General features: G+C 40.0%; 1 protein-coding gene across 10 annotated transcripts; it reads left to right on the plus strand.

Annotated features, from left to right (window-relative positions):
• Positions 1 to 27,363, plus strand: tcf3b (transcription factor 3b). 10 transcript variants are annotated; one of them, XM_062394861.1, is made up of 21 exons: positions 1 to 140; positions 3,180 to 3,276; positions 5,298 to 5,370; positions 10,388 to 10,461; positions 11,059 to 11,131; positions 11,645 to 11,685; positions 11,897 to 12,029; positions 12,742 to 12,788; positions 17,333 to 17,432; positions 17,532 to 17,632; positions 17,922 to 18,045; positions 18,304 to 18,362; positions 18,901 to 18,976; positions 19,517 to 19,578; positions 19,762 to 19,953; positions 21,143 to 21,254; positions 21,449 to 21,602; positions 21,904 to 21,957; positions 22,553 to 22,812; positions 23,538 to 23,689; positions 23,851 to 27,363. In XM_062394861.1, exons 2-20 carry the CDS (start codon positions 3,202 to 3,204, stop codon positions 23,681 to 23,683), a joined length of 1,956 nt encoding a protein of 651 aa, XP_062250845.1. In that variant the 5' UTR covers positions 1 to 140; positions 3,180 to 3,201; the 3' UTR covers positions 23,684 to 23,689; positions 23,851 to 27,363. The 10 variants fall into 10 exon arrangements, with proteins under 10 accessions (XP_062250845.1, XP_062250848.1, XP_062250847.1 ...); XM_062394864.1 differs by having other exon boundaries at positions 22,574 to 22,812; XM_062394863.1 differs by having other exon boundaries at positions 21,146 to 21,254.
• The last annotated feature ends 171 nt before the right edge of the window (positions 27,364 to 27,534 follow it).

Below are 27,534 nucleotides of genomic sequence, written 5' to 3' on the forward strand. Positions count from 1 at the left end.
CCGGGACAAAAGGAAGACTGTCCACTGTGCTCCAATGCGTTTCATGCGCTGAGGTCGAGATTCTCTTGAAGTTTTATGTTTTTCCTCCTGCGAGTCTCTTTTCTTTTTACTGTTGGATACCAGACACTCGGAGAGGAGAGGTAAAAACACACTCTTTCACTTCACGTTTCGCGGGCAACTTGCATGAATTCGACCGGGCTTCATTGGCACCTCATTTTTTTCTTCTCTCGACGCCTCTCGATTTTTCGAAAAGTTTTTCGGGAATGTGTGGTTAAAGCGGGGGATGTTAAGTTTTTTTTCCCACCCCCGTCTGGTTTGAGGTGGCGAGCTGAGTGTGTGATGGTGTCCGCCTCGACCACGGAGAGGAGGAAACTACTCCTTTGTCCTGCATTTAAACAGAAAAGACCCCTCTAAATGTTTCTCCTCTGCTAACGAGCCTCATTTTGTTTTTTTTTCCACCGTGTGTCTCCGCAGCTAGCTTTAGCCTGCGTGTGTGGAAATATGAAGTCTTTGAACGCCGCCGAGCATTTGAGCTAAACTTTGTGTTGGTGGGGCCCTGCGCGTATTTTCGCGAAACAAACTTTTCCATAAAAAAAAAAGCCATTTGCTCGCCCTGTAAACATGCCTCTGTGCAAGTGTCTGGCTACCAGCTAGACTTTATTTTATTATACATTTGGCAGGAAATTCCTCCTGCTCCCACCCCCACCGCCTCCACCACTCACCTCCCTCACTGCTCGACTTGAACCTCAATATGTGGAGGAAAGGAGGACTCTGTGTTTTCGGTGCCTGAAGTTTGCAGCAATATTTCGCTTTTTTTTATATTCTCCAACCTTCCATTGCCCCTTGTTGCGCTTGTTTCTACGCGCATTTCTTTTTATTTTTTCGGGGTTCTCACCGGGAAGACAGGGGTTTTGTTTTTAAATAGATGTGAGGCTGATGTCAACATAGTTTGGGGGGGAGACACGTTAATGGTGAATGGGTTAGTTGCCAGCAGTCAGCCTGGCCCTGGATGTGGCCTAGTGGAGATGATCAAATAATGTGCAGCCCTACATCCTGTGGTGCCCTACGTGTTTATTGTCATTGTTCTAAACCGCTTGACCCCCCCCCCCCAAAAAAGTGTTTATTATTATTGCCATTTTTTTTATTTTATAATAATAATAACGTTTTCTGGCACTGGATGTTAACAGCCGCTGCGTTTAGGATCAACAGTTGAATGTGGCTTTTCTGTTTTGGTACGTTGTTCCTCCAGTAGTAATAGCGTTGACATAAACGGCATGTTATAGTTGTTTACTTTGCTCTTATGTTAACATTTGTTTTGGCAGGTGGCAGCAAAGAGCAAATCACATTGGCACTGAATTGTAAAAAAAAAAAATACACAATTACATGGTGTAGAAAAAACTTGAATTGGCTCACTGCTGTGTTTTCAAAACCACTGCCAAAACTGACTCATGGTCCAAAACAAAAAACAAATTTAAGTGGTAAACAAAATTCGAGCTGTGTTTGCCCTAATAGATTTATTGTAAATATTGAAGTTTTTTATTATATACTTTCGGCTTTTGTTTAAGCGGGTGGTTTGTTTCACTAGGCTCTTTAGTGAAGAGTGACCTGCCTCTTCTGCCTTGTGTGAGGTGACAAAGACCCCTAATCTGCTTGCTTCAAATATTGATCCAGCAGTAGCTGAAGATGCCATTTTGTTACATTAAGCCCCTCCATGTGCTCTGCTCCGTTTGCCCCAGTTCCATAAAGATATTTAGGAATATAAAGTTTTGTCTTCAAGTCTTTTGAAGCCCGGCCTATCCAGAAGTTTGGAAAAACATTGACAGCCATGTTCCTAGCCTATTTATATTTTGGCCGATGTGTTGTGTGTTCACTTCCTTCCCTTGTCTCAAGGTTAAATTAGTTCTTCTCGCCTGGGTTCACTGGAGTTGGGCTGCACTCCTTGTCTGTCACTATAAAGAGCAAGAAGTGAACAGTGTTGATTTCATACACACAGAAAAAGATATGTTGAATTAAATTTATTTTGTCTGTTTTGTGTTCAAGTGGTACAAGATTGATATTGTTATTTCTTTATATAAAGTCAAATCTTCTGCGTTTTCTTTGTTAACATTGTTAAACTTGCATTTCGTCTGCGATATCCATCTTTTTATTTATTTTTTCCCCCTCATTGCATCTATTTATGCTAGTTCTGTGTCACAAAAGAGGCTGTAAAAGCACACCACCTGTTGGTGTCAAGTGCCTCTGTTTCTCCACTCGCTCCCCTTACCGCTAGTTCCCGGTGAGGCTTGCAGAACCACCGCTCAGCATCAGAGAGCGGCCTCGGGCTTGCGTTGGAATGCAAAACACAGAGTAAATCCAGTATTCATGCTCACTGTGTCATTTGACAAGGTTCTTTCTGAGTTGACATATGGTAATTTGGTAATGATGTGTTTGCATATAGTCATTAGCTCTGCCTTTCACCCATATTTCCTTGGGCTAACAATAGTCCTAATTATGTCTGTAATTGTAAATGTATTACATTCTCTTTTATGTAGCAATGATCGACATATGGTCGTTATTTGCCAGGGTTGCGTCAAATGAAAGACAATTTTCTTTTACTTGAAGTCATTACTTGGTAGTGATTTGACTAAAGGCAGAGTATTCATCATTTCATGGCAGAGTGTTTTGTGCTTCCTGCATGTGAAGGCAGTGTCTTGGAAAAATTAGCATTATTTCAGTAGACCTGCCTAAAATGTAGGTTGTGTTTTCCCTCGTAGGTCCGTGGTTCAGCGTGTTTTGTAATTTGAGCTTTGGGTTGCGGCCTACGGAGGCTCAATAGGCGGTCACTGGTTCTCATATTTTTTACTTTACAGGTATACAAGATTTGCTTTCGCTAGGATATAGTTTTATCTTTAAATTAATAATAGAATACATTAGACTTAATGGCAGAGAGTGAGAGAGAGTTGCTTTTTGTTAAAGAAAACTGCTACAAAGTGCACCCCAGCACGAGTATCTTTAGGGAGATTAACTTGCCAATATGCATTATCACATGGGTTAATACAAGATTTGTGATGGCAAAGCTAGAGTAGTTCAAATCATTCATTACCATCATCCCCCTGTTTTTTATTTAAAAAACTACATGTAACTTCTCTTTGTGCTTGCTAGTGCCATTAAAACCCTGTATCTGCAAATTTCTCTCATAGGGTTTATTAGAGACTGAAGGGTATGAACGAACAGCAGCAAAGAATGGCTGCAGTGGGAACTGACAAGGAACTCAACGACCTCCTGGATTTCAGTGCGGTAAGAGAGTGGGAGAGCAGTCTTGGGTGGTTCAGGGTGGTAGGTGGGTGGCACTGGGAGAAAGAGCTTTAAAGAATGCGATACAGGTCTGGGTGAGAGCAGAAGAAAGTTGGAGGTCTGGAGAATTGGGGAAAGGGGCGTGGAAAGAATTTTGGTGGGAAGCTTAATTTCTCTAAATCAGCAATATCTAACTCCAAACCTTTTTTTTTTTAACAACAGGTTATGTCAGCTGAGGATATTTCCATCCCTCATTCTTGGCACACAGAGCTAGTGCCAATTTCTTTTGAAGAATATTGCTATACCTCAGGGTGAATGGTGAAAATGATTCACATTTTAAATGTAGGTTACTCAATTATGTAGGTGATGCAGATATACAGCAACAAGGAAGTTGAACCTTTCTGAAACCAACTGGTACCCACGGTAAACACAACAAGAGAAATCAGGAATGACTGCATGAGATGTTGGGAATAATTTCACCTCTTTGTCTTATTAACAGAATCTGAGGGTGAGGTGGGGAGGTAACATGCTGTATGAACTGTGCTGAGCAGACAGCTTCTACGTTTCGTTGTCGTATTTTTAGTCTTGAGGAAACTATTTTCAGGGTTGCTGTCAGAGGTTTCCTCCAGACATTATCTATAAAGTGGATAGAGGTTTTTGGTTTAACTTTTATTTACCTATTTTTCATTTTGCTATGAAGCCCTTTTTTGAGCTTTTGGCTAACACAAACATCTTATAAACCAAAATGAACAAACTAGGCATTTCTTCTCCTATATGGAAATGTAGAGACGGAAAAGCTAAATTGCTTGCTGTGGAAAATTTATATTATAAATGAATTTATTATATATGGGATAAAATAGGTAATTCCGAACTGTAGCGCCGGCATTCTGGCGAATACTGAAGTTTTCATATCATTGCTAGAGTCACAGGGAGTTTAAACTACAAATTATCAAGGTTAGCTTTGTTTTAGTGATTTTTGGAAATGCACTGATGGGCATTTTTTTGTAAAGCTGTCTTCTGTGACACTATTTTGACTTGTACGGATAGTTGTAGTCATATTCTACGCCACAGCACTGCTATTTAAAATAAATGTCCCCGGATAAAGGATAAAACACTCCTTGTTGTGAAGGGGGTTTACGGGAGGTTCTCATTAGTCAGTTGGGTCTGTTTTTAGAAAAGCTCAGATTGACCAGCTGCCAGTTTATATCAGCAGATGTTTTTGTCAAAATATGACATTTGCAATGTGGGTGAGGAACCGTCAAACATTGTACAAACAAATTGACTCCTTTGTTTATTAGCTGGCTGGTCACCAAAATGCACGTTAGACACGGACCTTGAATAAAGCCAAACATGTCGGAGTGATCTGTGATCAAATGTAGTGGAAACAAAGTTGGTTTCCAATTCGCTTATTTTGGAGTGCTTTAGACCATACCCTGTTTTTGTTTTTGTAAATGTTTTTTAAGATCATACGTGGTACTGTCAGATTGTTTTATGGTATCCCAATTACAAAACGGTTTGCTTTGAACCGTAGAGCATGTCACTGAAAGATCCCCATCAGCAGATACTTAGACCACAACATAACCTCATGGTAAAGCCCACAGTGGCTCGCTGACTGAGCTCATGGGCTCATCGTCAGTGTTTTAGAAGCTAAATTACTTTATACTTCTGGTTTCATATCTCAAAGCTTTAGCTTCAAAATGCTGTATTTTTCACGGGCAAAAACTTTCATCTGTATATAAATAAAATAAAACCAAAGTGTTTTTAAATGCATTCATTTGCAAATAATGATTTGAGGATTAATATAGCTTGATAGTCTTCTTCCAGTTGAATCAAAGTCATCCACGGTTAAATCAACCATTTAACCAATCAAGGAATAGTTAATATATCCCTTTCAACTGAAGTGCCTTGAGGCAAAAAACCTTTAAAGCTATACAAGTGTGTGATGTTCATGATGGAAATACAATGTGTGAAGTGTGTCCTCCTTTTGATTTCCTCGTTACAGTATCTTTCCTCTTGTCTTGTAGATGTTCGCGCCTCCAGTAGCCAATGGGAAGAACAGGACAATGACACTTGCCAGCAGTCAGTTTGGCGGATCAGGTAAGTTTCTCCCCTCAAAGTACAGACCTAGACTCAATTTCAGATTTGTATTTCCCCCCCCCCCCCCCCCCCCCCTTTTTTAACTTTACTTATCACTATGTGTGCTTATATATAAGTGATATTGCTCTGGCTACATGTAAGTTTTTGCTTAGCAACCATATACTAATTAAATATGAAGAAATCTATGATTTTTTTTTTAGGCAACCAATAAACATGTTTTCAGATTACAGCTGATAGAGTAAAGCAAGTTCTTTTTAAAGGTCAACTCAAAAAAGTTTCCCTCATAACCCCTGTGGTATTTCGCATGTTTCGGTTTCACTTGTTTCGAGATCTTACACCACCTTGTTATAGATGTAAATTTTATATGTCATGCTCAAAGAAGATGGAACAGTTGTGCTTGTACTTATATCCTGAACTGATTGTATACAGAGATTGAGTGATGCAAGTAGTGTTTGAATATATGACCATTTAGCAACGTGCTGAGGTGTAGTTCGGGCCTTTTATGTTCTGATTCCTTGATTGTAATCTATGTAGAAAACTGAATCCTTTTTAATAACTGATTTTTGCTCCTTAACTTTCCTGGACATAGCATTGACACGTCTTTGGGACATGGATAAAATGGACTGTGGCTTTAAATCTCTCGAGGCCCAGAATAGTATTTTTATAAAAATCTAAACTCTGCTTTATTAATACATCTAAATGGATTTGAGTTTAACAATCCCTTCCTTGAGATTAGCTTTATTTAACTGTTTTGAAGTTCTGATTTGCTGCCGTTTAACCCCCCCCCCCCCTCCCCAAATCACCTGAAGCCTCTGGGTTAGCTTTCTTCTTTTCCTGAATGTTATTAGTAAGTTGGATTACTTTGGTTCCTGTCACCCTGCCAACCCGGCGTGTGAAATCGAGTCACACTCCCCTGTGTTCCCCAGAGTGAGAACTTGGCCACTAAGGAACAAAGACAAAAAAGGGGGCTTATGGACTTGAAACAACTCCCCCACCCTGAAGTGTAAAACACTCCTCCCCTTAACACGGCACAGGGCTCTTACCCCCACTGATCTGCAGGAAATGGCTTGAGTCCGAGACAATGTCCCTCACCCCCAGCTCACAGCCTCTTAAACTGGCCCAGCATGCAGTGAGTGGCCAGAGTGGAAGAGAGGGCTTGTTGAATAGGGATCAGCCTGTGGAAGGGAGGATTCTGTTTGTTTCTATTACAGCAGGCAATTACTAAGCAGTGAGGAGTTAATTCCTCCCCCCGGCTTGTGTCCTAAAGTGTGGCCCTTGGTCATTGACACCCATTTTAATGCGATACTTCAAGCTAGCACGTTAAACTTTGGGCGATCTGCTGGTACCCTCGAATAGCCCTTGGTAGATGATCTGCTAATTCCAGCCCAGGAGTTTCTTGTGGACTAGTATGGTATCATAAATGTAGTACATAGTATATTCTGTATATATTGGGAAGAAAACTAATTTACATCATACATCTGTGGCGGAAAACTGGACAAATAAAGTGAATGTGATTTCTTATATTTTCAATTGATTTATTATTATACAATGGCTGGGTTTGTTAACAGGATTATATTTTGGGACCCAGAAGCCATTGCACACTACTCATTGAAACACTATATGGCTATAGGCCAGGAAATCCGTTTATTATAAAATGATGACCATTAAAGAACAATGTCCATCTATGACGTCACCTCGGCAGCTTGTATATTCAGGGAGTGAGCAGCGCGGGAACAGCAGTGGGCAGCCCAGTGGACCACCAGACCACCTCTATTCATCAACACAAAAGTACTCAGAGGGGTGCTAATTGCATTAAGCGTCCTTCTCCCCTCCTCAGTGGCCAGTGTGCGCGAGTGTGTGTTTGGGGAGGGGAGAGAGCAAAAGAGGAGAGGATTGGCAAGAAGTGTGGGAGGTTTGAGAAGCACGGGCGGCTGAGTGTGATGGTGTGTGGTGGGAGCTGGCCAAGCCCACAAGCCTTCAGGCAGGCGTCCCCTCTGTCACCTTTGCAGCTGCTGGCAACGTCTTCAACCCCCCCCCCCCTCACATACAAACACACATGCACGGGACACAACGTGCTCACTTCCCAGAGATCACAACAAACACAGTGAAATTACACGTGGTCGCACCCAGTGGCTCGCTGACTAGTTAGGTTTGACTTTTGCCCTCTGAATTGTGACCCTTCACACGGTCATATATTTCTCTGTGTGTTGGTGGGTTGCAGTTAGAAAATCGAAGACCTCAAGAAAGAGGAAATCTCAAAGATCTCTTTTACGAAATTAGAGGTTTTCATAGCCTGCAGCTGTGAGAAAGCTTTCAGGCTCAGAAAATAAATATTTTTTTTGGGGACTTGTGTCAGTATTGGTCTTACCTCGTGACTTTCAATGGAAGTACATTCTCAGTAGCCATGTCAAAATCTGGATGAATGTGTGCTGTATCATCAGAGAACCTGTTTTCTTTCCAACACCACATCTTTTACAGCTTCTTATTTGTCTATTTAAGTAGTCGCTAATTCAACACTTCCTGGAGAATAATTCCTCTTCATCATGGACACAGCAAGTATTAACAATTGAGCAGCACAATTGTAATTGTCTATTGTTGGACAAAAGCATGAATTCTCTTATTACATTTGTTAGTAAACACATGCATGATGCTGTGTTTATGAAGACCCCTGGATGTCCTCTAATTATAAATACTGACGGGTCACAGTAACCACTTAGTGTTTATAAAAATGTATAAATAAAAAACTTCATACAGCAATCTTTTTTCCTCACAATTGGACCCAAACGATTGGAGAATGTATAAGTAAACACTAGGAAACTATTTAACTCATTCACTAATATTTGTATTCCAAGGTACTGGAAAAGTATGTTTTAGTGTGTTCTGTTACACTAAATTAATGATGCTCTATTATTATTCACAGCTCTTATAAGACATATTTAAAGTAAGGCATTTCATTATCCAATAGTGGTGTAGCATGGTAGCTTTAAGTTATATTTTTCTTTTATGAAATATTATAAAGACAAACTTTTACTTAGTTTTCAGGTTGTTTGAAAAGCGTAAGAGTTAGTGATTAATAAGGACAATAGTAGAAGTTTGTCTTTGAGAATGACCCACTTGAAATGGAACTTATCTTGTTTTTGATTCAGCTGTAAATTTGCCTTTTTAAATTTTTTCTTTTACAACAGGCAGTGAAATGTGGGTGATTTATACGACCATACTGCATTATTTTATCATTTTGTTTGCCAGTGGTGACTCCATTTGTCTGGTAATACTCAAGACGAGAGAGGAACAATGGAAATATCCTTCTTCTGTTGTCGGGCTCTTCTAGTCTGGCGGAACATCATTTCACCTCAGCAGTTTTCCACCTTGCTTTAATTGCCTCCGAGTTAATTACTCCAGTAAGTGTGAAACAATGTTGTCAGACTTCTCCTGCACAGCCGCGTTTTCGCTCTATCCTCTGCACCCCCGCTGGCCAAATGGAGGCTTCATAGGCGGATGAGTGTTGTATTGAAAATAGCTGTGAAGATTATGAACTTGTACTCCTGACTACTTGTTAGCTTAGAAAGCCTACTCGGTGCAGTTTATTGTTGACAGTTGTACTGTATGACTTAGTGTGTTTTCTACAGCCTTTTTTGTGTTTAGCTCGTGAAAATACCTGTAGTTTATCAGATGTTTTTGTTACAGCTGCAGCAAATTTACTTGGTTTGCGTTAAAATAATTCATAGATCAGTTGTGTGCAAACCATCTTGTTGCTGATGACTCCTCTCTGAAGTGGATGTTTATCTTGCTAATTTGGAATTACCTCACCTGGCACCAAGCTTTGGCTTAAGTGTCTTTGTATAAAGTCTGTCATCCTAATTTAGCAGAGAACCCATCACCATTGTCCTGTACATGGACATGGTTGATGGTGGTGAAGCGGTGTATTATGGCCGTGGACTTTCAGTGGGGCTGATGTGACAGCGAGCGAGGCCGATCTTTTTGAGGTCCCCTCTCCTCCCTGCTCGCCTGATTCTCCATGCCACCGGCATCAGCTCCATAGATCAAGGCTGTCGCAGCGTGTGTAGGTGCTTGCACCGCTCTGTTAGTCTCATCACTCATTCTCACTCGTCAGCCAGGCTGATCTCACCCAGACCCCTCTCACTCTTGTTCCTTCCTCCCTCTTTCTACTGCTCTCTTTCCCTCCCCCCTCTCGTCCCCTTGCATTCTCCTTTCACCCGCTCATTGCTTTCTCACACACATTTTTTTAATTAGGCAAAAATCAAAGACGAAATATGAATATTCATAAGGAAACCTCATTAATATGCACAATTATGCAAATCAGCATGCAATTAAGCCCTGTGTCTCCAGAGAGGCTGGATAGCATTAGTGCATAAGACAGGGAGAAGGGGATGATGGGGGTATTTTGGAGTTTTCTGCTCCACCAGTCTTTTGGCTGTATTTTTCCTTTGTGACACACATTGCCCCTTTCTTTCCCTTAAATACAGTGATTCATGTTTTGTTTTTGCATTTTTTATAATACGTTATGTAACGTTTGTATAGTCAAATTGAGAGAAAGGAATCGAAGTGTGGTTAAGATGACATTTTATCTTCTTGGATGACATAAGGGATGTGAATGATTAATTTTCTGCCATTCAGTGTCTGCATAAATCGCTAATCGCTAAGATGAGCAGTGTTTGCTATGTGGTATTTTTCTTCTCTAGAACTCGTCGAATGTTGCATTGCATCTCGAATGCGACAGCGTCTTTGATCAGAAGTGAGGCTATCTCCTGGATTGTGCAGGCCCATTGTGGCCACTTAAGAACGTCAAATGTTGAGAGTAGGATGTGGTGACAGGTTTCCTTGATATGGCTCCAACTTCAGGGTATTACTACATATCTGCAGTGACACATAGGATGATAACTATATGTTCTTATTTGGTGATTGCCCACATTCCCCAAACTGCTTTATCATTTTATCCAATCAGACCAGCTTCCTGTGTCCCTACGTGTCGATTTTAACAATGTCTTTCTCTCTTCAGCAATAGACGAGCGTAGCAGCTCTGGGTCTTGGGGCCCGGCAGAACAGAACAGTTCCTCTTTCAGCCAAGGACGGGTAAGATTTAAATACACACATGCATGAATTTAAGTTTGGACATCTAAGCATTAACACCAGATGCCATGATATTGTCACACACTTGCATGATGAACACATTCTCTCTCCCCCAACCAGCACAACATTGTTGTGCTTTTTTCCTGCAGTGTGCCATGTTTGATTTGAAGTGGTAGTTTTACTTTATACTTAATAACCTTGGCTCAGGCTTCCGCGTTGGCAAGCGCTATGTTAGCCCAGAACCTCTGTGGAAGCCCACCAGTAATTGCAGCTTCACATCCGCCGTAAATGTCTTGGCACAACTCTTGTGTAAATACAAGGAACAGGGGGTGAAATAGATGCAGCAGGCTTTGATTACCACAAGTTGATAATTAAGAAAGTCAGTTTGAATCCCAAGAGCTGATGCAGATATGTTTGGCATGGATCCTGTTAGTTAAACAGAAAAGCAGAGGGAGGGAAACTGCTAAGCCATGTAGGTATGCTAACAAGTTGGGTATGACCTTAAACAGGGGTTGTCATTTACATTTGTTATTTACCGAGTTTAATGCATGTATGCTCTTTATAAGGCTTCTCACGTTGTGGTGTATTTGGTTTCTGCAGGGATATGGCGAAGGATCCCACTATAGTGAGCATGAAGGCTTGTCCTCTCCGTTCATCAGTTCAGGAATCGCAGGTAAGCTCATTTTTTAAAAAGTGACTTGTGTGGTTAAAAACACCACGCAAATTTGTTTTGCACTTTAGGAAGATGAGTATATAAATTGGGTGAATTTGCTTCTTAGTGCCAACAGAAATGTTGCTTTGTCTCACTCCAGTTTTAAAATAAACATGTTGATTATGGCCAATTGGACTGTTCTGCGTAATTTGTTATGACTACAGAATTGTTTTCCGTGTGGCAAAAATATGTATGTCTGTCTACGTAAGTGCGTGTGTGTTTGTGTGTGTGCGCCTGCGTTCAGTCGTTGAGTGTTGGGGATGTTAGGGCACTGAAGCAGAAACCTTCCCTGGGGTTTTGTCTGGCAGGCAGCTTTATGCAGCTGAGCGTACAGAAAGGGGGAGATCATCTCTGGACTTTTTGTACTTTAGAAAACCTACTTTTCGTTTGTTAGAGCACACATCATTGCCTCTTAATATGTGTACACAGCTCTGGGTTTCACTAGCATAAATAATCGTCACTTTTATCCTCCAGGTAAAAATGAGAGGCCACCGTACCCTCCCTTTGGAAGTCAGGTATGTTACTTATTCACTACAACGCTATGCCTATGTTAAATATACATTCATATTTTTTTTCAGTGTAAAGGAAGCCCTCCTTTTTCACTTCTCTTTTCATGTTAACCACTTTGAATTTACCATCTTCGTTTCCTTGAACAGAGGTTGTTTGTTTCTGCTGCGTTTTCCCATGCCCCTGTATGTTAACCTTTACTCTCTCTGTCTTGTCTAGCCTGGTTTTCCTCCCAGTGACATAGCGATGCCTAGCCCAGATGCCATGTCTCCCTCTGGCCTTAAGCCTGGCTCCCAGTTTTACCAATCATACCCCAACAACCCCAGGAGAAGGCCGCCTGAGGGAGGCATAGGTAAGATAGGCTTGAGAATTATCAAGAATTGTTCTTTGTCTGTTTAAAATTTTTCCATAATTTGCCTTACTTGATTATTTGCTGTATATTTTCTTTGTTTTGATTAATGTTTAGGTTCAAAATGTTTATAACAATTTCGCAGAGATTTTTTTTAAATTGTCCAATTTACAAAGATGCTTGTTTTATGGCATATTAGTATAGCGGAAAATATTCCATTTTAAAAGGTTAGAAAGGACAAATAATTGGTATTTTTTTAATAATTCTAATAATAAATAGATTATCACAAGAGTTGTTCGTTAATTGTACAATGACTATTAATAATGATAATGGATTAAGCCCTAATGAGACAATTTGTGATTTTTGAACATGGGCTTTACAAATCACATTTGATCGATTGATTAACTGTTTTAGAAGCAATGTTGACTCTTACCACCGCTGCTGAAATTTAAAGGAGCAAATTTCAATTTTAATGTCAGTTTATTTTCATTTTTTTTTCTTTCAGTTTTTCAAAATATGACTTACAGATTCAGGCTGGCATACACTTGCCGCAGCTTGTTTTTCAATTTTTCAGTGTAAATTAGGGTGAGCGCATGAAGAAACTGCACCTGAACTGACATAACACGAGCAAACACATTGTCTTTGCTACATCCTTCTTTGTGTTTTGGTTTATCTCTTTCACCTTTTTACTGGTTCTCTGTCTGCCCGTATGTAGACACCCAGCCAAAGAAGATTCGGAAACCCCCCGGCTTGCCATCCTCGGTGAGTGCTTATTTATGCTCACATTCACAGCTCACAGCCAGTCCTCACTGTCTCTGTGTTTCTACCTATCTCTCTCAATACACGCACATGCTGCACACAGACACACACTCACTGCTTTCCTCACTCTGCTTGAGCAACTCTGTGATAGACAGGGCTAAAGATCTCCTCCTCAGTCAAACTCTCCGCAAGCTGACAGTCAGGCAACTCAGGTCCCAATAAACACCATCACTGTGGTTGTCCCTACACTACACTCGAGTGGTGTCAAGTGCTGTTTGGGGTCTGGTTGTCATGTAGACAAGCACTTTTATAGAATTTTGAGCTACTTTGTCAAGTCTGGTAACTTGTCTTCTTCAATACTTATAATTTAAGACGTAGGCTTTACCAATCTCTTATTGAATCTTTTATCTGTTTCACATCATTACAGGGGAAAGTAAAGAGTTTTTGGCTAAATAGCAAATTAATCTTTGAATGTTCATTTTGTGGTTTTGGTTAATGAAAATTGTTATTCTGATGTTTGGTCCTAAAATTCATATGGATTTCAACTGAATTATCCTGAAGTGTTATTGAACCTAAATCTAAGGTCTAAGAAGTTTGCAGAATCTACTTTACTCTACCAAGTGTCACATTTTGTCAGTGGGCCCAGAATTTCCAGCAGCTGATGCAGCTTGTGTGTTGTTGGCAGTTCCACACATAGCTGGATACACTAGTCACTGATGGATGTTTGAGATTATACTGAATGAGTTCTACTGTTACTGTAAAGTGACGTGACAAAGAAATGAATACAGTTTCAGTTGTCCCCATCGTGCCCATTTATATATTATATTCATTAGATAAGACTGATGTGTGCTGATTAGCAGCTTTTCCTTCCGTACACTTTCAGCAACTGTGGATCTTCAGTGACACAGAGGCAGATTCTTTTATATGAATAGTGTTTCTCACAGAATTAGATGTTGTAGTAGAAGTCGTGAACCCAGACTGGAACATGCAAACTCTCATGTTCACTCTGAAAGACCAAGACCATAAACACAGGGTCAGTGTGTGGTTGATTTCTGCCTGCCTGCTGAAGAAGACAAAAACTTCCTGGATGTTTTGATAGTGTATTAGCCACCAGCGGGAAGAGATTTCTCCTGGTCCTCCTGATGATCAGTTCGACTATGACTGATGGGTCCTTGGTCATTGTGTTCAATTGAGCACTAGGCCTTAAAACAACATCAATAATTATAAAAAATTATTGATGTCACCAATAGCAATATAACAAAAATCCTATATTATTATATAATGCTTATAGACTGTGCACAGTGAGGACATACAACACATAATTGATCTTCTTTGAGTTTGCAAAATGTTTGACTGTTTGTCATTCTTTTATTTAATTTTATTATTACAAATTAAATGATGTGAAATTTATCGTGATAATTAACAATATCAACAAGTTGTGAAATTTATCGTGATAATTAACAATATCAACAAGTTGTTTTAATTGAAGTATAATTTTGCCAATTTTGATTATTCCAATTAACAATGAAAAACACTTGATAAGACATTGCTTTTTTTTATATTGATTTGTTAATACATTTTTTGTGCATTGTGAAACATTGATGGGCCACCACCATCTATGTAATTTATTGGTGATGCAGACAAAAGCATAACAAAAACTCCTTAATATTTGTTATGTAAAGTCAGGTTCCTTCCTGGCCCCAAACCAGCTGATGTGTTGCTTTGTGAGACAGCAAAAATTATATTTCGTGTCAGAAGGACCCTGCCCTGCAGTTGCCAGTAGAGCTTTATCTTGCTTCCTGAGCTGTCACTGAATCATGGAAATACTTCCATTGCACAAACATTTTCTGTAACCCCATCCTCATGCTACTTGTAGTTCTCAGATGACAAAAGTGACCCAAAAAATGAAGTAGTAATGGATACTTAGTATCTCCGCTCATGTGGCATCTGGGTTTCAGTACGGTGCTTGGCTTCAGCAAGATGAGCATGTGTTTGTCGAGAACATGTAAACATGTAAACGAATTTTAAGGTTTGCTGGGTCAAAAACCTGCACATTTGTCTAGCAGAAGCATGGAAATAGATTAATGCCCATGCTGATGTATTTTTAACGCATGGATGAAGTAAATTCACTGGATTTATGTGGCTGACTAGGTTCAAATCACAGAGCCATGGATGTGTTATCTAGTAGGAAAGGATGTCAAGTGTTAGTAGGGCTGCATTCTGCCTCTATCGTGGTTTAAGAAGAACAGATGCATCTACAGTAGCTGGCTGCATTGATTAGGAGGGTTCAAGTCAGATCGACTAATAGTCAGAGACGGATCACGCTTGGACTCTGTGAACTCTCTGCTTAATCTATGTCTTGAATTCTTTTACATTAATGAAGTGAAGTATCTTCTGTGACCAAGGTGTTGTCGTGTGAAAGTGGCTGCTGAAAACTCTGCGTGTAGACGCTCTTCGCCATGGTGATTTTTCTCACAGAGATTGAGTAGGAATGCTCGGTCTGGTCGTTTTCTCACTGTCTGAACCTCAGATTTCTTCCCCGCAGTGTGAACGATGGCCGCATGGTTTTAGTGCAAATGGTGTGAGTGAGAACCCCCCCCCCCATTTTACCCAGCCCTCCGCCTACGCCTCACCACATGATGGCCTGGGTGGGCCTCCCCCCTGTAAGTGACCCAGTTGTGAGGCGCGGTGCTTGTGAGGCCTCTTAGCCTCGTGTCTGAGCCCAGATTAATGACTGCCGATGATGATCTTGTGGTCTTTCCTCCCACCCACACTCCTTCTCTTCCTTCTTCTCTTCAACACTTTCTTCGTTTTCTCTTTATCTAAATCTGTCACTTAAATCAAGATGCTGTATATCAGCTAATGTTCAAATAACAGCGGCATTGAACACGCCATTTTCACCATTTTCCCCCCGAAGCTGTCTGACTTCTCTAACCCACCAATGTCCGTACACAAGATCATCGCCTTAACCCTGTGAACCTTCATCCCATCTCCTCTGCAACAATCCAACAAATGGAGGAACTTCTCTTCCTCTGCCCCCTAGTTGTCTACTACACTAACCACAAAACCTTTGTGGTCGAATAAAGCGCTTGAGGTTAGTTTGATGTTAATCTTTATCTACTCCCCACCCCGTTGCCACAACCAGTGTTTTCTAGCGTAGAGACCTTTTACATGGTCATAACCTGAATTACATTAAACCCCTATTAGTTGAGGATTTTACCCTAGAAATCCCCTTTCTTTCTGAGAATACATTATCCAGCAGCACCAGTCATTGTGTTGTTCTCTGTTCCCATCTAGAGCAGCAGGATTCAATCCACATTGTTCCCCATGAAAGAACAACTCAAAGCCTATTGTTAAATGAAGCCATCTCCGTCATGTTTTCCCCTGAATTAACCGTGATCATTTTAAATCCCTTGTTTCCTTCACACTCCCCTGGCCATATCAAGCTTTGTTTAAGTCATTTAGATTACCTTCTCCTGTCTCCCGTCAACACCCCTTATCTCTCTACCGATTTCATAAATCATCAGGGCCTTAATTTCTCCCCCCCTCAGTCCTCCCCCTTGCCCCTTTACCAGCCCCTACCCACAGCACTCGCCATCTCTCTCTCTCTTTCTTGCTCTCTCTTGCTGACTGGATCCCAGCCCCCATCTCTCTCCCTCTCGTCGCTCCCTCTCCTCAGCCCAGCTGCCTGTGGAGTTGGATGTGGTCCAGGAACAGGCAGATGGCTCTGTAATTAGAAGTGCATCTCTCCATTCCCTTTCCACTTCTCCCTGTTAAATCAAATTACAGAAAAAAAATCCCTTCTCTGGATTAGCATTCTTTGCAGCGTAGCCTCAATTCTCTTTTCTCTCTTCCTCTATCTGCCATGTGCTGTAGTAGAGTAGAGAAAAATGAAGGAATAAGTGGCAGCCGATGGTGACAAGAAACCGAAGGCTTCTCATGTCTGTTTTCAATCTGTGTCTAGAAGAGTCTTAGCATCCATTTTTATCTGCATTATGTACAACAGATGTGTGATTGGACTTTTAAGGTGCTTCAATAAAATGTCCAGTTTGATCCGAGTTGACCATTTCCATATTTTCTAGCCATATAGAATGTGATTTTGCAAGTGGCGTGTTCATGGGTGTGTGTGTTTGTGTGTGTGTTGGCTCACTGAAAGGTATGTGTGTGAGCTGATACTGAGCGTGGTATAAGGAGGGGCTGCAGGCCAGCAGTGCAATGTCACCGGGGTCCTGGGAGCTAGAGGAAGTTCTCACTGTGCACTGGGATTCAAGCCGTAGCTATGCCCAGCATGCCATGGCCGCTGCGTTGTTCTCCATAGGCGACGAGTCAGCCTACCTACACCACCGGCAGACTCCCTCTTGCCATCTTGTGGCGACTTAAAGCTGGTGCCTTTCTATAGCATGGATAGGGTGGATCGATAAATTACTCCTCTTCTCTCATAAAGCTTGTGGTTGCACAGGAAATCGATATTTATCCAGAAACGTAAAATATCTATCTTCAAGTGTATTATTTTGGACTAATTGTATTCTGTCTCCATGTTTGTTAAGGTGTATGCCTCCACATCTGGTGATGAGTACACCAGAGACAATGGAGGATATCCTGGTGCTAAGCCTGGAGCTGTCTACCCTGGCTCCTTCTACATGCAAGGTAAGCTTTACAAAAATGTTCACTGAAATCATTTTCATCCTGTAATTCCATTTTGTGAAGCTGTTTTCATTTATTTAAATGTGTCTTCTCTTTTCTTAGAAGACCCCTGGTCATCTTCTGGCTACTCTGCCATGCTGGGCAACTCTCCTCACATTGGACAGCCTGGCTCCTTTTCCGCAATTAACCCCCAGGACAGGATGGTGGGTAGAAACGGCCTAAGTCTCATTCTAGTTTTGTCTGTCATCTTATTTTTTTCCACTTCATCTCCAGGTTTTGCTTTCTTTGTAGTTATGTATATCTTCTATTATTGCTCATACTGACATTAAGAAAAGATTTTAATATCAATAAACCATGTCATCTGAGATATATTACTTTATCAACCTGTTAACACTTAACACATATGGAGTAATTAAACTTCTTCGTGAGATTAATACAATTTCTCTTTGAGAGGTGTATGTTCTTATGAAGCTGCTTGTATCCTTTCTCCAGAAGCGTCACCCCCTGCCTCTGTCCCCACAGAACTATCCTCTGCACGGCAGCGAAGTCAATGGCTTCCATTCGGCCCCCACCACTTACAACCACGCACCCGCCATCAACGGAGAAGGCATCATGTGTAAGGGATTTTTGAAATAAACTGATAATAACACGAAAGGCTTGGGATGCATCTGTCACTTGATTCAACTCCCATAGTAATTTTATATATAGAAATATATATATATATATATATATATATATATATATATATATATATATATATATATATATATATATATATATATATATATACGCACAATGTGTCTGTGTTTTTTTCCTCCTTCCAAAAAGAAATTAACGGGTCATCTGACTCCCGTTATTTATTTTGTCTCTGCAGCCAACCGAGGCACCACAGCTGGCAGTTCAGGAGATGAGATTGGGAAGGCTCTTGCCTCAGTGAGTCCTTTTTTCTGTTTGCTGTTGGTTTTGTAAATTAGTGCTGGGCAATAAAACAATTACAACGGTTTTCACAGGGATTTTATTTTCCTCTGACTAAGTGACAGTGCAATGTTTTCAGGAGATTTCTGTGAAGAACAGAACAAATAAAAACATCATTTCAGTAGATTATTTAGTATTTTCATGGTTTGACTCAAAACTAATGAAAGTCCATTATAAAACATTTTGAAGAAAAATCCCAACAGTGACAAAAACAGTTTAAAAGTCTTATAATGGATTTATACTGAACTAAAATACCAATAAACATTAAGTCTGTTAAAATGATTGTGTTAAAATGATTGTGTATAACATAATATTAATCATGTATTGTATAAGTAGAAAATATTGTTACATTGTCCTCCATATTGCCCTGCAGTAGTTTCCATTTCTTTCAACTTAATTGCATTGAAATGCATTTCTTTTTTGTTGTCGTTTTTGAAACAGTATTGAATAGTAAATAATGTTCATTATGTTGAGTTTGTTTATTAATTTCTTTCAGATTTATCCATCGGACCACAACAGTAATAACTTCCCCTCAGCTCCGTCTACGCCTGGATCCCCTCAGGCGATTGCAGGTACAGTTCAGTTCGCATGCACACAGATAATGAGGCAAATTATTACTCCTAATATATAAAAAGTAAAACTATTATAGGGGGGGATTAAGGGATTCACACTGTTATGCATAATATTTAACCGTAATATGAAGGGAAAAAAATCCTTGCATTATTTATTTTAGTTTTACTTGCATCAGTTCTGTTGTACCTTGGCCTGATCTCAGATTCATGTCGACCTGAGAGCAGTATTAAGTCAGCTGGTAAACTGAGTTCAGCTGATTTATATCCTCTTATTCCTTTTAACTCTGCAGTACAACCATGAATTATGGAAAAAATCTCAATTCCAGCCACAGAATACCTGCACCAGATCAATTAATTTAGCTTGTTCAGTTTGATTGCGTCCTTTTTTGCTTGGCACACAGAAATGAATCAGATTAACTTGTTGGAGCTAAAGTAATCCTGTGCATGTTATATGTTCTTAAGCACAGAAACGTGTCTGCTGCTTCATCTGGTGTGAAGTAACATTAACACTTAACACTAACCAAATATTTTTCTCTGCAGGAGCTCAGTCACAGTGGCAAAGACCAACCACACCCAACTATGATGGGCCACCACATGCACTGGTATGTTCAGATATTGTTCTGCTACGTCAGTTTTTTGGAAACATGAAGTGGCTGCATTATATTCGTCCCACACTAAAGTAGAAATGCCTGGTTTTAAATCATAATTAAACTGTGTCTCTGTATTAGCTTTCCCTAGCTTGTATTTATGTTAATATCTAAGTCCATGTCTCATGTATTTTTAAGCAGAACAAAATGGAGGATCGTCTTGAGGAGGCCATTCATGTACTCCGTAGCCATGCTGTGGGCCCTGGCTTAGAGGGCGCCCACTCGGACATGCACAACCTGCTGTCTTCAGTACACAACGGGGGCCTCGGAGGCCTCTCCCTAGCTTTTCCCAATGCGAGTCTTGCTCTCAGCAACAGACATCCTGCTATGGTGAGTCACCCGTTCTTCTCAAGTAGTTTCATATGTGTTTGAAAGCAACTTCCGAGGCGGGAGGGGGGGGGGAGTGTAAATTAGTGCTTATGTTTAATTTTATCGTAAACATACTGAGGATTGAAATTTCTCTAAAGGGAATTTGTGGTTATACTGTTTGAGTAGAGATTCAGATTTGTTATGGGAAGTACTGCAATTAACTCAGTCTTTGATTGTTGAAGATGCTGTGCCGGTATAAAAATAAGAAAAAACCTGGCTTAAAAGAACCAAAACATACATCATGAATTTTTTAGGAGACTGAAATGTAGGCTGATGGGGCATCTTGATTTTATATTGCAGTTTAATGTTGTACAACCATTATTTTTTTTTTTACAATAGTTTAACCTTGTATTTGAATCGATGAGGGGGAAAACAATTTTTTAATTGCTTTGCTAGTTTTTCCTTTTCATGAGGGAAAAACCTGTCGAACACACTCATTTGTGCCATCTGCTGGTCAAAAATAGAATTTGCGGCAGAGCACCGATGCAATAGTTTTCAATGTGGAGGTTGGTTGCAGGGGTTTCACTGCAACATCCACCATCAGGTTGCTCAAAGATCTGTGGTTCCACAGACAAGCCCTGCATACAAGGGATATTCTGCACCTTGTCCCATGTTCTAAAGGGGATAGTGTTTAGTTTAAAAAAGGTATAGAGCTGATTATGTACCTCGTGGCTTTCATATTCTGCCATACAAGCCAGTAGCCAGTAAGATTTACCTTCTGAGCCTCAGCGTTTACTATAGTTCGGCCTGTATCATTAATAACAGGGCCAAAAGACTTGAAGACGCTAAGGTGCACAACTGAAGTTATGCCCTAACATCTGCTAGTGGTCGCTAACACCTGCTTACATCTACTGGTAGTTGGTAACTTAAATTGTGCAGAAGACCTTCAAATGTACAAGATACATTCACCATCCTTTCCTAAATTCAAAAATGTGTTATGTTCCCTGAATTAACAGCCATAGATCTGCACAAATGTTAAACAATATGAATAACCTTGTTAATTAGCCATGTCATAATTGGACTTTTGTAGTGGCTCTGTTTGATTACTCCACGTAGGAGCAATTTCTCTGGTTGATAGAACCTCTGCAGCCTGTTGGTGGGGTCTGTCTGAGCCTGTGAGATTCAAATCATTGTTCTTTGCTTTCATCAGCAGGGGGGGAAGCATGAGGAGCCCACAGGTCTTCCTCCCAGCAGCACTCTCCTGCACGGTCACCATGCCTCTGGACCCACACCTTCAGCCGGTCAACCAGAAGGCTTCACCAGTGAGTTTGGCTAACATCTAGTTACTTAGCAGAACCTCTGTTGTATTTTGCATTTGAAGTACTGAAATTAAAGATTGGTTTAGCGCCTCTGCTAGTATCCCAGCCAGAAAAGGGGAAGTTATGAAGTAAATGTCTTGAAATGGAAATACTTTTGTTATAGAATTGCATCCTCATGTTTTTTTGTTTGTCCTAAGGTCTCCCTGGTGGAATGGCCCGCTCTACACACTCCTCCAGCAGCTCAGACATCAAGAGAGAGGAGCGAGAAGACAGAGATGATGATGAAAACTCTCTTTCAGACAAGTCTGACGATGAAAGGAAGGACTCTAAGCTAGCACGTATTCGGTCACGGTAAGGTTATTATTTACTTCATAGTATTTCTCACCCTTTCTGCTTTTAACCAAAAACCACTGAATCAGGCTGTTAAATTCCAGTGCAGATGTTAATCTCCCAAAGGTGGAAAATTTCTTGTGGCAAATTGTCAGACATAAGAATATTAAGTAAAACCTTTGACGAAATCTGCCAAATGTTCAGCTGTTTTTTTAAGTGTAATTCTTCTCAGTTATCTACTATTTCCTGTGTGTCGTGCTGATAGCCCAGTCTCTGTTAGATGTTTAACAATGTCAAAATCCCCCTCCCTTCACGTTTTCAGAAAGGAGGAGTTAGCCCTCCAGCTGCTCTCTAGCCTTGCAGAACAGAAAGATGAGTAAGTTTCAACGATAGAGAATCAATGTTTTGTGCTTTGCAGCCTCTTGGCAAACAATTACTCAAAGCACATGTTTATGTCACGTTTGTTTAAAATGTGAACTTCAATCGGCAGAATTATTGTAGGAAAATATTACCTCACTGTCTAAAAGTCACTTTAAAGTATTGTCATATGATGCAGGGTAGTGTTCAGATTTAAAATAAAAATGTGTTGTCGTGAACACATTTCAAAAACTACCCCCTGAACAAACTGCACTGTACAAAACAACCCAACAAATCACAGAGATGCTTGAAATAAACATTCTCATTCAAGCTGAATTACAATGAAACGTGCAGGTACAACAGTTTTTTTTACCATTGAAAGTCAACTTATCCAATGTTTGTGGAGTCAACATTGAAGTGGGAGATGCTGCTCCTTGGATAATTTTTTTCTCACGTTCGTATAGTATTAACTCCCCACACATCTCATTTTAGCACATCCATTCAGTAAAACGTTTAGTCCTGGTCTGGGTGCTAAAGGTTTATCGTGTGTAGCATGAATACTTCTTGGTTTGATGTTTTTATTTCTAATTTTTCTACTGTTTTCATTTGATTAGTTCGTCTCTGTTTGACACCAGTCAGGACAATGAAGAAGATGATGAGGACCTTCCCCCAGAGTTGAAGATGGAGCGCGAGAAGGAACGGCGAGTGGCTAACAATGCCCGCGAGCGTCTCAGAGTACGGGACATCAATGAGGCTTTCAAGGAGCTTGGGAGGATGTGCCAGTTACACCTAAGCCATGACAAACCTCAGACCAAACTTCTCATACTGCACCAAGCCGTCAATGTCATCCTCAACCTAGAACAACAAGTCAGAGGTCAGTTTGCAAGAGGAGCCACACTTATGTTTACCTCTGTTAACCCATTTAGACCAGATCTATCGTATGCCTCTATAAGCCTTAAAGTGCGGGTGCGGAAATGTCATCCTTCTCCCCTGAGAGCCAGAAGATATGGCATCTCCTGTAAGACATGTGACTGATTAAGATACATTGGGCCTCATTCACAAATTTGTGCTTAAACCATGCATTTCAAATAGAGTATAAGAATTGTCATATTGAAACGTAACAGTTATTGCTTTAATTAAATAGTTTATTGGCCTATAATTGATCACCCCACCGATGTGGTGTTTGTTGTTAGTTTAAAGTGAGCTAAGGTCAGAGAAGTGGGGAGGAAACAGACTCTGACAGAGACTCTGACACAGATCCTAAAGCAGCAGTGTCATAATTATAAAGCGGTATCATCTAAGAATTAAGAAATGTCCAAAGCGCTAGTGCTCAGCACTCCACTGCATTCAGCGCTTCAGTTATAGCAGCATTCTTTATATATATATATTATTTTTTTTTTCATGTCTATATGCTTCAGAGGCTGAGAAATATATTTTGTAAACATTGTCGATTCTGTCAGCCCTTGCGTTTTACCTTATTTAAAAAAAAAAATGCTTGGGTTATAGAGTGTGCTTTGACTCTGCTATAGTATATTGGTAGACTTAATACATTATTTCATTATACCGATGTGGCCTGATTGGTTTTCCCTTCTTCATCAGAGCGTAACCTTAACCCCAAGGCAGCATGTTTAAAACGCCGCGAGGAGGAGAAGGTGTCTGGGGTGGTGGGTGAAGCAACGATGCAGCTCTCAAGCGGCCATCCTAGTATGGGAGGAGATGGACACAATCCAGTTGGCCACATGTAACACCAGGTAGGTCCTCAGGAATGACCAATAAATTGAATGTTCATAATTAAATGTAGCTATTTTGTCCCACATTATTAGAATTTAGACGTCAGCATCAACATCACGGTGTTTCTGCAGTTGTTATTTAGTAGCAATGCTACTGCATAATGTCTGTCTTTCTTTCACAGATCTGGTGCTGTTTCCTTGGCTGTCAGAGGATGTGGCCTTAACAATTTTCTTCCACCCATTATTCTCAGTGTGTGTTTATGTGGACATGTCTGTGTATTGTCCGTTCAAGTTTCAAGATGCACATTCAAACACTCGTACACACATGCATACTGCCAAAACTGACACAGCCTGTTTGTCGCACTCCCAACCATGACTACAAGCTCAAATGTGAAGAACTTTTTTTTAGTTTTTGCTTTGTTTTATACATTTTCAGTTTTGTTCAAGTTTTGGATTCCACACGATGATGGAACGCCGGAGTACTTTACGTCCTGCCACAAATTTGGGACTTCACACACTGCCGAGAGGTGCTCTGGTGAAAGAAAGGAGACCTAATCAAACACAAATTAAATCAAGGATTTGTGCCTAATTGTTACATGTTTTCTATTTGACATTTAAGCAAATTGCTTTACATGAGGAACATTTATTGTAAGGGATTGCTTATGTGTATGAGCAATTATTTTTAATGTATGTCATTCCCAGCGTGATGGTACAGTCTTACATATGTTATGTAACCAAGCCTATAGTTGAAGTTGAATTGTCTAAATTCTATGACTTTTCCTTGATGAAATGTTTGAGTTGGGTTGTGAATAGGTCGCGAGGAAAGGTCAAAGATTTTACATTTCAAACGCAGCTTTCATGAAAGACGGGAACTTTGACCTAGAGACTGTCTCCGACTGGAGCCCAGTCTCGTCCCAAGAGGAGTCTGGAGACTTGGAAATCGAGGAATCCTTCCTTGTAGTTTAAGGATTTTCCAAGCGATGGAATCTGTCAACTGCAAAACTGTTCTTCCTCTGTGTTGACCACAAATTCTAGTATTAACTCCAGTGGTTCCTTGTCATAGGTTCAGGGTTTTGTATTGCTTTATGTACTAAAGCAGTCATGGACGAGACAAAGCACAGTTGTATAGGTTAAGTCTGGAAGTTGAGTCGTGCATTTCGGTCCCTGAAAAGTCTTGTATAAAAAGCCATTTGAGACGAAGTGATGAGCAGCGCTCCGTGCTGTTACTTTCTTGAAATGGGTTACTGAGGATGCCAGCAGACTTAACAGTTCCAATTTTTACCCCTGAATTGATCTTCTGTAAAAAAAAAAAAAAAGACAAAAAAATCTGGGTTCCTTTTGATAGAGGGATCTCATCAGTGCGCAGTTGTTGAAGCAGACAAGTCTTTGTGTAACGAAGGCTTTCTTTTCCTAAACGAGCATTCCCACTGAATTACAGCCCTTCACCTTCCTCCTGAGTAAGTCTGTCCTCAAGGTTCTTACTGAGAGAAGTGTGACGTGTAAATTCACCTCATACATTACTCTGATATGTTTCATTTTTCAAAATTAAATATATATAAAAATATATATTTTTTGTTAGTCTATACATTGTAGATTTTTTTACATAAATGGCAATATTAGTTTGAAGTTTAGAGTGTATTGTAGATGAGCTGAAAAAGGGGATATTTGACATTTAAATAAATATGTTCAAAAATTGAATTCACAATTGAACTGCAGAGGAAAAAGGGTCAACAGATGATGAAAGACAAATGTTGAAAGCGTTTGGTATATACTTTATTCCAGTTTTAGTTGTAAGGCATATCATCAGCTACCCAGATTAATTCTTTCTTTCCATGGGGGAGGGGCGGGCCGGGGATTTATGTGGACAGAGTTTTTGCTGCGACCTTGTTAAAGTGCGCTGACTTTAGCAGCGAGGTGCCGGGGAAAAATGTGGGAAGGGGAAATTTGTCTCAAACAGTAATTATGCAACTGGTTTTTGAATGTAGCTACCATACAAATGTGGATCGCCTTCATTTTCAAAGTTGTGTTCCTTGGTTTTCTCAGTACAGTGTAAGAGTTTTTCGTTTCACTTTTTTTTTTTTTTTTTCATTCTAATGTCTGACCTAAACCAAGTGGCTCCGTGTGCAGCTCACAGTCTCTTTTTTTTAGTATCCTGCACATTTGTTTTGGAGGCAGATGTCCGTATTGGGTGTAAGGTAATGAATAATATGGAGAACAAAACAGTGTTATTGTGATATTGATCCCATGTCATGTCATGTTGTGACTGGTTTCTACCAACATGTAATCACAAATGGGAGGTAGAGCATTTTGTGTGTTTTTATTTCTACAAAAGATGAAGAAAAAGACCTATACAAGTCAATAGTGTGGCCTTTTCATTCTCAAGACTTAAGATGTCATGATGGGAGAGTGATACCTTATCAGTGCCTGAACTTGTATTTTCATTTAAGACAGTTTTTATTTTGTGAACCATATCATTTCATTTATCATGGAGATTAAAGAGGTACTTGTTCATTCCCCCACCCTCCCTTCTCCTAATGCTTTTTTCAATTTTCAGGAAGAAGTTTAAATGGTATAAAGAGATTTTTCTTTCAGTGTATCTAGTTAAATAAATAAATGTTACATAGATCTTGTTTAGTTTTTATTCCTCATTTCTAAATGTTCAACTGGATGATATTGTCCACACTGCTGTTTTAGTGAAGGTCATGGATCCAGATCCTGAGTTTCCTTTCTACCCGCCCTATATTTTTTAACAGTTGACATAACGGGGTTCAAGAGATGCTGCTTGTGGCTCTGGCTGTCTGCTTTTGATGAACGTTGACATGTTTCTGTGAATGTGTTTCTTCAATTTCAGTGTAGGGCGTTAGTTTTACTTTCCATAGCAGCTGGAGTTGATGATTGGGAGCATTTCTTATTTTATTTCTGTAAAACATCAAGTATATTTCGTCTTCAATGACAATTTTCACCTCTGATATTTGACTCTTCCAGCTCTTGGTGGATATTGACAATTACCTTTTTGTGAGAAGCTCTTATCATTTCTTTCAAAACGTTATATTTAAAGTTTTCTTTAGCCATAATCATTAATATTACAAGATCAATAAAGTGTTCTGAAGTTTGTGGATTTATTCCAAGGGAAGATCTGACTTGACGTCATTCAGTATTCTGTAAAACTTCCTATTAGGCAGCAAGTTAAATGCTAAAGATGTATCTTTCGGGGAATCTTATCATTACTCTCCAGTCATGACAAGACACAGATAGCAGAAAAGCACCCCCGACCACTGCAGGAGCACTTAGTTAACACAAACCTATAGTACGATGGGAGGTGTTGCGTCCATGTGCTGCGATTTGGTTTAATATAAAAGCGCAGGGATAAAACACTTGCTTCCTCCAACTTTTTGTCATATCTTTGTTGAACTGAATTGATGTGACTATTGAGTGTTAAATGCATTCACTGGTACACAGCCCTACATCATGGGGAGTGAGGACACTGACACCTGCAGGGTCCTCACAGTGCTCACTCAATTTCTTTCTTTTTTTAATATATATAAATATATATAGTTGAGAACTGTCTTGTATATAACAGTAATGTAGCAATAAATGTGCCATTTTTAATAACAGATTATACCTTTTCCAATGTCTGGCTTTTGAATATTGTATACATAAAAAGGAAAATAAAGGAAAACATTGTAATAAAGGGATTACTGTAGTGCGGAAGATGAATTTGTTCATATTTTGTGCATAAATAACGCACGTGTCAGCTTTATGAATATGAAACCAAGGCATCACATTCAATCCAAGCAGAAATACCAGCTAAAACGTTGGATTCATGAAGTCAACATGGCGCAGGACTGGAGTATTAATTGTAGGCG

Source organism: Platichthys flesus, chromosome 9, assembly GCF_949316205.1.
Source record: "Platichthys flesus chromosome 9, fPlaFle2.1, whole genome shotgun sequence".
Lineage (NCBI taxonomy): Eukaryota > Metazoa > Chordata > Actinopteri > Pleuronectiformes > Pleuronectidae > Platichthys > Platichthys flesus.